This window comes from Etheostoma spectabile, chromosome 8 (genome assembly GCF_008692095.1).
Source record: "Etheostoma spectabile isolate EspeVRDwgs_2016 chromosome 8, UIUC_Espe_1.0, whole genome shotgun sequence".
Lineage (NCBI taxonomy): Eukaryota > Metazoa > Chordata > Actinopteri > Perciformes > Percidae > Etheostoma > Etheostoma spectabile.
In genome coordinates this window covers 4,608,380-4,622,833 of record NC_045740.1, presented here as the reverse complement: position 1 = coordinate 4,622,833, position 14,454 = coordinate 4,608,380, and the positions used below count along the sequence as shown (strand labels likewise).

At 41.0% G+C, this 14,454-nt stretch overlaps 1 protein-coding gene across 3 annotated transcripts in view; it reads right to left on the bottom strand.

The window, feature by feature from the left end:
* kcnd2 (potassium voltage-gated channel, Shal-related subfamily, member 2) overlaps positions 1 to 13,562 on the bottom strand; it is a 32,798-nt gene extending 19,236 nt beyond the window's left edge. The window contains exons 1-2 of one of the 3 annotated variants that reach the window (XM_032523811.1): positions 13,131 to 13,562; positions 11,696 to 12,877 (exon numbers count right to left, since the gene is read on the bottom strand). In XM_032523811.1, the coding sequence (XP_032379702.1) occupies positions 11,696 to 12,807 (1,112 nt within the window). In that variant the 5' untranslated portion in view covers positions 12,808 to 12,877; positions 13,131 to 13,562. Of the gene's footprint in view, positions 1 to 11,695; positions 12,899 to 13,130 lie in introns of those variants that run through there. The other 2 variants (XM_032523813.1, XM_032523812.1) reach the window with 2 other exon arrangements.
* Positions 13,563 to 14,454: the final 892 nt, after the last annotated feature.

The window sequence follows — 14,454 nt, the reverse complement described above, 5'->3', positions numbered from 1 at the left end:
GATGGTAGAGCAAGTAGTAGTAGGTTTTACCCTTTTTAGAATTGTTTTACAGTTAACTTGACAGACTGTCACTACTACTATACTCTCGCTTTGCCAAACCACCCACACGCTGCGGTGCGTAAAAGATTCTAGTCCACATAACATTCTGGGATGGTAGAAAAACGAGTGAGAGAAAACTCAGATTGGACAGATAGTCTAGCTATCTGTCTGAATTTACCCTACAGAGATCTTAGGACTATAGTCGTCATAAATCCACCAGTTGAAGAAGCTGAAGGAAACAGACATACATCCATCCGGCGTAATTTCCTGCGGCGCCACCAGAGCATTCCCGGAAATGGAACGTCAAGGATATAGTCAAGTCAAGTCAAATCATTTTATTTTTATAACACATTTAAACAAACAACAGTTAACCCAAAGTGCTTATTGACTATAGACTATGCTACAGACTATATAATATACGTAGACTACTACTACTACTACTACTGAAGGTCCAACTTTTCAAGGCTGTATTCCAATATGTAGGCATATGGATGCTTTGAGCTAAATGCATATATTAGCATTCTGACATGGTCACAATGTTAGATTGCTGATTTTAGCAGGTATAATGTTCACCATGTTTACCATCTTAGTTTAGTGTGTTATCATGCAAACATCTGCTAATTTCCACTAAGTTCTTACAACTCATCCTAAGGGGAACATGGTCTGTCCAAACTTTCAAGGTAAGCCATTCAACAGTTCCAAAACTTCAAATGTCAACCTCATGGTGGCGCTAGAGGAAACGTTGTAGGATTACCAGAGTCAGTAGGCGTCATCCTCTCTGAACCATTAATAGCTGTACAACATGTCATGGAAATTCATCCAATAGTTTGGGAGATATTTCAGTCTGGACCAATGTGGTGGGCCAAACAGCCGACAGACAAACATTGCCATTCATAGAACCATGCTGCTAGTGTGGCTAAAAAAACAACTACTGTCTGTTTATGCAGAAATCCTGAAAAATACTATGGTTTATCACTGTGGGATAGTAAATTATGCTGAAATACAGACAAAAGACAGACACTGATATGTGAAGCCTTCAACCTGCCTTGTGGCTGCTCTGAATTTACAGGTGGCGGGCACGATAAAAGCATCATCACCATTTCCCTTTGTGAAGATTTAATGCTCAATCCCTGTTGAGACTCTGGCAGTGAAGTGTTGATTTAACACTGTGGTAAGTCTTTAAGACCATAGTTTATGGTAATTCAGTTGAATCATATGGTTGTGTGTGACTGACATTTTGAATACCTCTATGACAAGAACCAACAGCTAAAAAAGAGCAGTTTTCACAAGCAGGTAGTTATTGCAGGTCTATTGTATTGGAATGCTTTATATTGTACATGCTGTATTGTGTCCACCACCAGTATACAGTAGCACATGATAGTAAGTGTTATAATAGCAACTGATAGTTGTAATGATAAATGATAGCAGAATAATAACAGATATATTTATATGTTTCTCTACAAAGTCTATTGCACTTGCATTAGATTTGCACACTTGGTCAGCTGATTGTGTCTGAAGGTCTGAACTTGACATAACATAATAGAACTATATGAATGCCAATTAATATGTCATGAATCCATCTGAGACCGCATGAAGACAGGTAAAGAAGAGGAAAATATCAAGAAAGACTTATACACCTGTACATAAGAAATTACTTTGAGGTGAAAGAGAATAATGTAGCCCCGGAGCACATGCCCGGTTTAGTTTCTGTTTGACCAAATGGCCTACATTAAGTGATATATTTAGCTATTTATAGAAGCTGGGGCAAGCAGGAAACAGCTGCCATGCGTCAGGGTGACAGGCTGACATCCCTCATCTCAGCAGGACCTCCCTGCCAGCTAGGCAGGAGGTAGCTCTTTATACCTCAACTGAAATGGGACGTAGCCTCTTATCATTCAGACTGCATACAGAAACTAATATTCTATGGAGCCTGTGGCAAAGGCTCAACAATGAAACTGGGTTAACAGTGGCATGTATGGGCAGCTCGAATGGAAGCCATACTTGTGTGCTTCATGGAGATCTGTATTCCGCCTCACAGCAAACGCTGTAGATTTCATTCAAGTGGGATCAGTATTGATCATGAGGAGCTTTTATTATAGTATCCTGGCGCTGTAAACTGGCACAAGATGCATCAGCTCTGACAAAAGTGAAACCAAGCTTTAAGCTTACAAACAGGCTGAATCAATATTCATGACTGTGCTGTGAAGCTGGTCACGTTGACATATTATGAATGGGCTGTGAACCAAATTTCAATTAATGTGTTCACATCAAAGTTTCACCTCTTTCTCTGAAACTGATGGCAAGCTATTTCTTCTGTTTGTCTTTGGTGCATGAAAGTCTATATTGATTTCAACGCTCTCCCAGGATACAAGACAGTTACTGGTGTTAACATTACACACTATCATACAATGAAAGTGTGTCACAGTGAATTAAATGTATGGTAAACATTTAAGTGTGCAGACTTTAAAACTAAGGTAACTGACAAGGATTTCTCTCATTTCACCCCAGTTTATGTTTTGCTGAGAAGTTTTAAAAACAGCACAAATTTATTTTTAAAGTCTTATCTACTGATATCAATCTTCAGATGAGGTGTCGGACCAGCAGAAGTTACATCACTCTTTGAATACTTTTTAGTTCCCACAGCACACTGACGATTGCTGTTAGCTACAATCTCTGAATCTCTGCTGATCACAGATGTTGGCTTGCTGGCTGAGGGGCGTTTTTGATAAAGAGACAAATGTCAGGGGGAGGGATACTCACAGTCTGGCATGACAAAAGCTGGCACCGTTTCAAGATATTGTGTTTTGCTATGCTGTCCCATGCGCCCGAGAGAACAAATCTGTGCAAAGTGCAATTCACCCCTCCCAAACTCCTTACATTGACGGTTTGGACTATCATCACCTTCCTCATAACTTTTGTTCCCACATCTGTGCATCATAAACAGATTTTGAGGTCAGGAAGGGGGCAAAGGCTCGAGTGAGTCTGGGAAAGGCAGCATTATAAATGCTAGTCAATGTTTATCATAGTTTCAGTGGCATCTAAAAATAAAAGAACAACTGTTTCTCCCTCAACCAGCACTCACAACATTCCAATGTGGGGAGTAGCATAATGTTCAGACAGGCGTAGCAGACTTTAAAATGTCTGCCTGTTCTTTGTATGCCGATTAGCTGAAGTGTAACACAAATGTAACAAATGCAAGGCCAGTGACTTGCATATGTTTAACTCCACAAGTTGTTTTTTTCTAATGCTAATGTGACCATCTGGGAATTATTCATATCAATTCATTCCTCAACACCAAGTTGAGTTAATAATTTGTTTTCTGACCTTACAGGGAAACCCTGACCTTGAAGATTTAAACAGGTAAGTGTGACTGCAGTATTTCTCTCCAAGGAAACATTTAGCGGTTGAACTTGAACTTTTGTCAACCTATTATAGTCACCTGCCTTCCTCTGTTTCTCCTGTCATAATAACTATGGGTGCCAGAGGGCTTTGTCACTCATACGTAAATGTAAATTGTTTTGAGTTTACTTGCTGAAATTACTAATGCTAGGAAGCTAAAGCAAGCATGTGGTTAGCTTAGTTTAGCATAAAGATTGGAAACAAGGAAACAGCTAGCCTGGCTCTCTCTAAAGGTCACAAAATCTGGCTACCAGCACCTCTAAAGCTGACTAATGTTTGTTAATCTATACAAAAACTGTAAAAATGTCTGAAAGGTTTAAATGATTTATTTTCCGGACGCAAGAATGCAGTGACTACTGGATGCCAGGAAACAAAACACAAGCATATGAAAAAAAAAAATGTTTTTCCATATTGACAACAGGTGGGTGGCATTAAGAAAGGAAACACTAAAAAAGACACTGCAAACAAATAGACACAATAAAATTTCAAGAAACTCATTCACTAACTTGACACATCGTTTATATGAAGAAATGTGCCACAAATTAAAAAAACAATTACCCCTTGTTTGTCTGCCATCATCTAGGGGCAGAGGGGTTGTTTAGTTGAATATGATAATCTTGTCTGCCTGACTTATTGATCCTTTATCTGACTGAAGTGTGACCCCAGCCATGGCCCTAAAATATTAGTATTCTAAATGTGTATTGAGAAATCCATGGCGTTGTTTGTGGTTCTGAAATATCAGACAGATTTGTAATGGAAAAAAAAAAAAATATATATATATATATATATATATATATATATATATATATATATATATATAACCTTTATTTATCCAGGCAAGTCAATTGAGAACAATTTCTAATTTGCAACAACCTGTCTGTCACATTCACACAGTTTCACCTGGAAGCCGCCCAGTAAAACCACAGTCTGATCTGCTGGCCATTGAGCAGCTCCACTGGAGGGGTTAAGGGCCTTACTCAAGGGCACCTCAGTGGTGGTAGTGAGGGAGAGACAAGCACTGCTCTTTCACTTTCCCCACCCAAATTTTATACTGCTGGTTTGGGGATTGAACCAGCGACCTGTATCTCTCAGTCACCATAGCATAGCCCCTGTAAACAATTAAAAAAGTATGCACCAGTGTCAATGGAGAATAATAATAATAATAATAATAATAATAATAATAATAATAATAATAATAATAATAATAATAATTAAAGCTGCAAGCAGTGTTGGACGGGCCCTTGCTCCTCGGCGCGCGTCAGGGTTACTGGCGGATGCCACTCCTTGTGACCGTGCATTTGCAGGGCACTGCAAATCCTCACCAATGAAAAGGGAATCCCTGCTGAGTTCAATGATACCTCATACAAGACTCTACCTCCTACAGTTCATTGACTGTGAAAAGGTCATGGCCAAAGCACAGGGGGCGGGCCAAACCATGACCAATGAAAACGGGAACTCTCTGTTGCGTTCAATGACACCTCACAAAATTGTGTGAAAATTGTAAAAAGGGTCATAAGTTATGTAAGTGGCGTGGTGAACGCATAGGGGGCGGGTCAAACCATAGCAATCAAAAAGGAACACTGCTGAGTTCAATGATATCTCTCACAAGACTCTACCTTAAACGATTCAAAAGCCATAAGGGGGCGTGGCCTGGGTACATGGGCTTGGTTAAAGTATAGGGGCCGGCTCAGTACGCCACGCTCACAGTGTTTAACGAAAAGTTCTTTCTTTTCATCTGTAAGGTGTGGAGGTGTTACAGATCAAATTTGAAGTCCATACTTCCATACTCTAGGAGGAGTTTGTCAGAGTATTGCACTTTGATTTTTTATGTCTACTTTCTGTTGCCACCAGTGGCCGCTATGACTTTGAGCCAATATTGGCATGTACATGTCATCAGGGTTGGATTCTTATGAATCCTGAAAGGTTTTGAGTCAATTGGAGGATTTACACTCAAGTTACACTAATCGAAACACTATTTTTTTGATAACATTTCATCTCTAAGTTCTTAAGATAGTATAGAACAAATTTGAAGTTTATTGGACGAAATGTCTAGGAGGAGTTTGTTAAAGTACGACGTGGAAATGGCCAAAATCACACTAATTTCAAACTTTCAATCCAAAATGGCAGGCAGGACTTTGGAGTATCGCTCCAATGAGCTTTTTTGTCTTGAAATGCTACATATGTGTACCACGTTCTGTTAGTCTACATTAAAGTTACTGCAGGGGCTCAATTTTTTTTATTTTGGAGCGAGCCATTATTCTGCGCCTATTCCTAAACCCTTAAAATTTTCACTAGACTTTTGAGTATGTTAAGCCCTTCAAAAAGGAGATACATTTACTGAAAGAAATAGGGAATAATAATTCCTTTAGAGTTGGCGCTCGGGCCCTAATAATAGTAATAGATCTTTAGAATAACAAAGTCAGCATACAGTCTGACAGTAATTTTTGTAGATTACAGTTATTGTGATCCTGACATGACAATTGCATGGATCTAATGCTGAGCACAATGTTATCCACTTAAAATACTGTTGTACATCTCAACAAAGTGATGAGGATGCATTATGTGTGGCTGCATACTAATCTCCATGCCCAGACAAGTCATTTTCATCTGTATGTAAATGCTGAGTATGTAAATAAGCCACGCAGCACCAGAGGAGAAGATATCTTTTGGGCTTGGGTTTATCATTTGCACACTATTTGATCCACTGATCTCGTGGTGTACACTTTACATTCAGTATCTTTTACAACATATCAACTTTCAAGATGGGACACAGTCACATAATAGGCAATTTTTCCCCATTTCATTCATTCTCTCAAGCTGGGTCAGGGTTTCTGGGCTGTTAGATTGGATGGAAGTGGAACCAGGCAGAGTGAATACTTTCTAACAATGAAATTGAGGCGATGTGTTTTCTCACATATCTCCCTACTTCCTAATGCAGTAATGCTGCATTCATTCGGAGTAACTTTAATCTTGTTCTGGAAAATTCCATTAATCTTTGACGTTGCTTGCAATACAAAGAAGAAGGTGAAAATGCTGAGCAGTGGAAAAAACACTGATACCATATTTTATGTCCTCACACTACGTTACCCTGACCCAAGTGCATAACATGCTAGACTATTTCCCTGATTAATGCAGCACATTCAAAGTGAATTATTGAACCCCCCGCCCCCCGCACAGGTTGTCAAAGAAATAAAATCAAATGGAGGGACAGGCATTTTGTCCTTACCATATAGATTATTTATCAATCTGACCATCCGCAGTGACGCATGCCTGCTTTTAGAGTCAGTTCACACACAGTATCGTCACATCAACCTACCAACTGGCTATAATCTATTTTTCAGTTCAGGGTTGACTGACAAATACATTTTCAATGTATATATACTGTATATGTATACATATTTGCATTTATATAATGTATAAAATAAAGTAATATATATTTAAATACACATATAAAAATGAAAGTCTTTGAAGTTTCTACCTATTAATAATATGTTTCAGTAAATCTGTAATATATGAACGCCTATAAAATGTTAATCAATCATTCAACTCACACTTTCACAACACCCTTTAAAAATCTCTAGCTGCCTGTGTGGAACTGTTTCAGTGTGATGAAAACAAAGAGAATAACGAAGATGCAGGAGCTTGCATATTTTCAATTTAGCAGAAAGAAAGAGCACATCTGTTTGTTTTTCCACAGATTCTGTCTTTCACAATGATCTTAATCTCCTCTGAGGAAGGCTGCATGTTCCCGCCCTCACTTATACTCTTTCCTTTCAGTCATTTGCATGGGCAAAAAGTAGCTTGCACAGAACACATTTCAGTGCCAGGTTCCCCTCATTAAGTCACCTGTCACTTCAGGACCATTATACCAGCCTCATATTAGCATCACCTCTCCTCCCCAATAAAGCACCTGGAGAGGCACTCTGAGCCTGCAGGCTAATGGCAGCCTACACATCTCACATCAGCCACTTCTGCTTTACACAGTAATTCATCACATTGCTCATAATGGATTGCTGATTTTCATAATGTGCATAACATACACAATGCCAAGTGGTGTAATGTATTCTACTGAACACAAAAATTACACCCATTGCAGTACATAATCAAACACACCAAATGTTCTTGCTGACTGTCGTGCTCAGAAAAAAAAAAACAAGAGAAAATCTGTCGCATTGGCTACAAGGGGCATGCAAATTTATCCAACAGCACAAGTACTATATCATCAAGGATGCATTCGTTATCTCATGGGTACAGAAACAGTAAAAGGCCCTCCAGATTGTTCTTGCATATTTCCATTACATGTGACATGTAGTAAAGGGGTTGAACTTCAAAAAGATTTGCTGTGCACTATATTGAAGTATGAAGTTAATGCTTTGCATTGAAGGCTTTGATTGAAATGGGGTTGAGGTGTCAAAACTGGAAAGCGTGATAATGGTTCTACTTCTGGTGGTTTATAGGCCGACAGTGACCCTCATGTCTGTTAACCTCGTCTCCTCTGCCTTATAAATCCTATTCTGAGAGGTTTATAGGTCTCACTTGTCAGGCCTTTCCAGTCATGTTTGGTGGGTGGAGCTGTAGCACAGACAAACGACATGGTGATAAATTCTGCATATGTTGAGTGACTACAATGTACAGCCGTTTTTTTGTTGCACCACAGGACAATGCATAGTAAATGTCATGACAAGCCAGTAATTTGAATAATAATTCTTAGAATTATTTTGGAGGCAGTGGCTGAAAGAAGGATATTGATATGAGGATTGGGAAAAAAGTCTGTGTGTTTGAAAAGAAATGTTTGCGTCGGATGCTAACGCCTGTTATATCTATCAAAGGTAATGTCTGTTTGTGTCCAGAGGAACGTGTGTGCCTCTGTGCCACACTAAACCCTGTCCTTCTCGCTGCTCTTCCCTTGTGGGTTGCGCTTGACTTCCGTCGTTTTCACAGCTGCTCTCAGCAGTGCACTCCATTACACCTTAAATCACTTAAAAGATCTGAAGCAACAAAAAAAATCCTCTGCAGCTAATTTACCCAGACTGTGTGGATCATCTAGAGAAAACAAGAGCAAAAAACACAGCAACCCCTGATTCCAGCCTGACAAAGTGGAATGCTATCTTTATTTTGTAATCTATCGCTGCCTTAAATGGACAGAATTAAATCAAGTCACAAAATTCTTCTCTCAGACCTTAGGACAATTTTCAGAGATATTGCAAAATGCAATACCATGGATAAAAATCTCATATTTTGCACCCAGTCACACAATTCTTGAAGATCTTGGCAGGAGCATTCTGACAGAGACAGATTCCTCTTTGTTAGGTTTCCGAAAGCAGCCACAGAGATTAGTCTCAATAAATAAAGAGGGATAAGTGGGTCTTGTCCTGTGTTTGGTGGCACAGAGCAGTAGACACACAGAGGCGTGACACGCAGCTGCACAGTGCTATTGATTCTCCGCTGGTCTCCAGGCACCCTTCCTTTACATTCAGGCTGCCTGCCAAGTGCCTCTGAACAGGAGCCCCTGCTCTGCCAATGTCTGCACGTCTGCTTAAGCACAATCAATGGACCATCAGCAGGGAAGAGAACACATGCCACTGTCTTTACTTTCACAGGGTGTGAGTCAGGGAAATTGAAAATATATGTAGTGGAAAGGCATCATGATACCATACAGGCATAAAGCACCATTGACTATCAGAATGAAATCAAATGCCTCAAATGGAGGTTACAGCCAGTAGAACCCCCGCTAGTCTTTAGAGCTTATTTGTGACCGACTGAAAATACTACCCCATTCATTTCTGACTTGAGTAACTATTTGTTAGACATGGATACATTTTTCTGCATGCTGAGATCTGAAACAAACCATAAGAATACCTCATTTCCCCTGATCAGACAAGCATTTGAAGGTTACTGGAGAATAGAAGAGATATTTCCCTCACTTCAGTGTGTTCAGCAGACAATGACAACCACAATTCAGCTCTACTGTAGGGTTGTATGTTTTTTTGAAAGCACACCTCAAGACAATAAAAAGTCATGAGAAGGAGCCGATTTTGTCTTTCAGTGATGGGTATTCAGCCTCTCCATCGGTGGTCCACTGTGCCGCATTCTGCACCACTGCAAGGCTTCAGTTCGGGTTGCAAATCTGTCATGGTTCACAATGGAGTGACGGAAACGTCCCTATTACCAAGGACATTTCAGTTTTGTTCTCCCACTGCAGAACATCTTTTTCAAATCCATCTTAAGCAACACAAAGAGGATTTCCAGCTCCCCAAAGATAAATAATGTACACTCTTACACAACTCATCTGTTATCTGTGCTTTGAATCTGAATGGAAAGCATGACCAATGCAGCATTACGTTTGAGCTGGCACCTTCAATCACCGGATTGAGCATATCACTGATAATGCACTCATTGGTCATTTCGAGGGTGAGTGGTAGTTTGACGGGTATTGAGTGAGTGCAGGGGAAAGCTTTGTATGCCATTAAGAAGACAAGAAATCCACTAACTCTGTGCCACCAGCTGCATGAGGGTTGATAGAGAGAGGTTGGCGTAGTGACACTAAACAATAACTATTATTATTACAATAATATTCAGAAGAAGATATGTTGCCTGCAAAGCGGTAGGGTAACCAGGTGTCTGCAACAATGTAAATATGAAGATCAGGGAGTATCCATATAAAACACATAAAAAATCAAGAATATAATTCAGTTTGTTTGTATGACACATGAACACTCCTGTATCAGTTATACCAAAAATAATACAGAAAAGTGTGCATCTAAACTTTGTAGTTGCATAATTATGCCTGACACGTCTCAAGCACATAAACACATACACACAGCCAGTGGCAATTTGTTTTGCAATGTTTGATCTGTGATGTTATGACTTTGAAATTAAAAGAGAACATTATTTCAACAGGACCACATTTCATCAGTGAAGAGCAGTGCATGAAGGCTAACATTGGCTGAGTGGCTGGTCTATCTCATACGTGCAGCAGCGAGTAAAGAAGAAACCAGGATATTTTTACGCACAAATTAGAAACGGTCCTCTTATTATTTCCCACTGTATGATTTAATAATAGTGCTTCAGGCAGTCAAAACCAAATGGCAGCCAGTCGGCTCACTGACAACTATTTTCAACACTTTGGAAAGTGCACTGCTCCAGAATGTGAGTGAATAATGGAAGTAATAATAATAACTATGAATAATGATAATAATAATAAGAAGAATACTTATAATAATAACCCACGCAAGCATCTTAGCTGTTGAGTGTGTTCATCAATACAAATTAATTTTATGCAATCCTTTAACCACTTTTAATTATTTTATGCTACATCAGCACATAGTACAGCTGACGTTGTTCATGAGCATGAAATTAACATTCAAATATGTACTATACCTCGTTAAAGGGAGAAAGAGAAGAGAGAGAGAGAGAGAGAGAGAGAGAGAGAGAGAGAGAGGGAGAAGAATGAGAGGAAGCGGTGTGTGTGTGTGTGTGTGTGTGTGTGTGTGTGTGTGTGTGTGTGTGTGTGTGTGTGTGTGTGTGTGTGTGTGTGGGTGTGTGTGTGTGTGTGTGTGGGTGTGTGTGTGTGCAGACTATACATTTTGTAAACTGCTTTGCCTTTGATTCAATCACTGCACATGTGTGGCCTGTAATGCGGTATGCAGGATCTTGGCCAGTTAGGAGCTTTTTTTGGTCCTAAGAGCTCTCATGTAACATGGAAATAAAAAATAAAAAAGACCCCTCCAATGTCTGGTCATTGTTTGTGTCGACTGTATTGACCTTTCCAAAAGAGCCCGTCCAATAATGAACCTTGAAAACAGACAAGGACGAGGCCTAACCTTCGGATAAGGGCGGCTTGTGAGGTGCAGGCTCATTGATAGGCAGTGAATGGAGCACACAAGCCTCTATTAAACAGACCACTCTTGCAGTCATATTGGCTGAGCCGCGCTCGAGGCCGTTAATATGTCCACTAGATGCACACCTGTGGCCGCACGAGAATTAGTTCAAACAATGACCGAAAATGTTTGCTAATTTGGCTGTGCGTGAATTTACCACTCCTCAAGTATTAGACAAATTCATTTCGAAATTAGATTACATTTTGGATTAAAACACGGTAATATTTAAATTAGAAAATTGACGACTGTGTATTGCTGCAAATGGGGGTGTTTCATAGAGGCAATATACTGTTTGAGTGCTTTGGTGCTTAATGGTGAGTTAAAAAACAAACTCAGCAATCTTACAATGGACTTACAATATATATACAGCCACCTACCCCAGTGTTGTCATGGTGACAATGGTGTACCAAAACGCTGCGGGGATACTGGTGAACTTGCTGGCTGTGGAGCCCTTTTCTGCATAAAACATAACGGTTGCAAAAATAATGATGGCCATGGTGAGGGAGAATAGTAGGAAGCCCAGCTCGGAAGCGCAACTCTTCAAGGTGTAGCCTAGGATGCGCAGCCCCGCGGAGTGCCGGGAGAACTTGAAAATCCGAAAGACCCGGAAGACTCTCAGTGTGACGAAAGCACCGCTCACCTGGTCATTATCGGTCATGACCAGGCCAATGTAGTAAGGCATGATGGCGACCACGTCAATGACGCTCATCACACTCTTCATGAACTTGTACCGGCTTGGAGCCGCTATTAAGCGGAGGAGATACTCAACCGTGAATATCATGACGCACGCAGTGTCTAAACAAAAGAAGGCCAGTGCGTAACGGTCGCCACAGGACATCTCCTTTGACCTGTTGGGCAAAACCCCACACGGAACCGTTTCCACCACATTGGCCATCACTGATATGGCAATGAAGAAGCCAGTGACATAGTAGAAGACCAGAGCTAAGGTGCTGGTGTGAGGGTTTTCAAAAGCCCGCCACAGGAACTCCCGGTACGTGAGGTTCACCGGCGGTGCGTCATTGCTCATGTCCATCTCCTCGTCGTCTTGAAGCCTCTCTGCATTTTCGCGCCTGCGGTCCTTGTACTCCTCATAACAGCAGTCACCAATGATTTCGGGGATTATACCAAAGAAGGCGAGCTCTTCGTCGTACGCTGCTATGCATTCTTGGCGCGGATAGTGTAGTTTACCTGTGCGGAAAAAATTGAGGATATGTCTAAAGATGTCAGGGTCACGGTCGAAGAAGTACTCGTTTGTCTCTTCGTGGAAAAAGAAGTCTCTCTCCGTGCTCCCCAGCAAAGTGTCCGGGTACCTCTCTAAAGTAGTTCGCCACGTCTGAAACTTGGTCCCACTCACGTTGAGGATGATGAGCCCGTCCTTGCCTTTCGTCTTTTCTTGCGGAGGGATGGGCATCGGGGTGCTCGCCACGGGCATCCATCCTATGGCCGCCGCTCGGGCGAATGGGAGCCATGCCGCTACACCTGCTGCCATGCTGGCATATAGTGTTTAATACAACCCTGCTCCGGTTATCACAGTGCTATGGTTCAGAGATGAATTGCATCTGCAGGAAGAACAGCAGATAGAGACACTGGCGGTTAGGCTTCTGAAGCTTCTAGGCTAAACAAAATGTGAAGAAAACACACAAAACCCATTTACTTATACTGCCACTGCGCATAGCACTGTATCACTGTATCACTCTCAAGCCTTTTCCTCATTGTAACTGTTCAGTTATGGAATTGCGGCAGAATATGAATTGGATTTTGAAAACGTCACCCATCAATAAGCAGGATTGAAAGTAAAAGAAAACCACCCACCTTAGGAAAGGCTGCTATTTAAACTGCATCCACGGTGAGTTTAATAAAAAATACCTATCCTCGGAAGAGAATACTGCAGCCGGATGATAGAGGAAAAACAGTAGAATAACGTCGCATCAACAAGTTAAACAATTCGAGCAGCAGTTTTTCAGCAAAGTGGTCAGTCGTCCAAGTGCGGTCTTTTTTCTCCCTTATTTCCATCCGCAAGGCAACGGTGCTCAGTTGCATGCGTTTTTCCTCGCGTTGCAGCTACTCCTCAATAAACTCCTGTTTCTCTCGTCGACTGCAAGACCACCCTCCCCCTCCTCATCACCCCGACTGTGGAGAGAAGAGAGAAAATCATATGCAGAGAGAGGAGTGGTCCTATCTGCACCCAGAAATTCCTCTGCTGCTTCACTGTGGGGAGACTAATCAATGCGTAATGGTAGTCCAAGTAGGCGGCATCTCCAGAACCTCAAGGTAACGCTTATGTTTGCGTTTCCTCTCGCTGCACACCGTGAAACCTCACGATTCGACGCACCCCAAATGTATATCACTGTATATGATACAAATCATGAAACAAATAAGATGTCTTATTTTCTGTTGCGGTCGTAATGAACGTGGAATTCCTCTGGTGTCATTAATGCACACAATCCTTTGACGTTTTCCTCCTTTTTTTCTTTTGAAAATCCTTAATACAGAGAACAAAAAATAAGTAATAAGTTGGGGGGGTAAGAGCCATATCGTTGTTTGCTTTGCTATTTAAACTCTTACGGGATGCCATGCACGTGGTTGCTTGGCTATATGTATGTTAATTTCAATATTTGGGCTTATTTTTTTAAGAGACATAAATACGGATTTCAGATCTGCAACAAATCGTGATTAATATTGTTTCTTGGATTGCATCGTTCTGTGATGCTGCTCAACGAAGTTGCACAGCTTGAAAGGTCAACATCATCGGGCTGCACTGTACACTGACATTTTCCAAAATAACCATAATCAATGAAATGTCTCTTTTGTTCTATAACACAACACATCTCCGAGGGGAATTGAGACAGATGCGTCCACTGTGAAGCATGTGTTGCTGCGGGGACTGAATTTGGCTTCAGATCTACTATTAGAACATACAAAGCATGTGCCCTCTGAGCCTTTTTCGGTCCCGTTTTTGCAAATTAAGTTTTTCAGCACCATGGACAGCACCAGAGCCTTCAACATCTTGGCATACATCACTTTCCTAAGCCCCTGTGTGCGTGCAGGTTACAGTTTTCTGGTATCTTTTAAACTATAGTCACTTGGCTGTAGATCTTCTCCAGCTTCAGCTGAGTACACATGGGTTCAGAGTCAT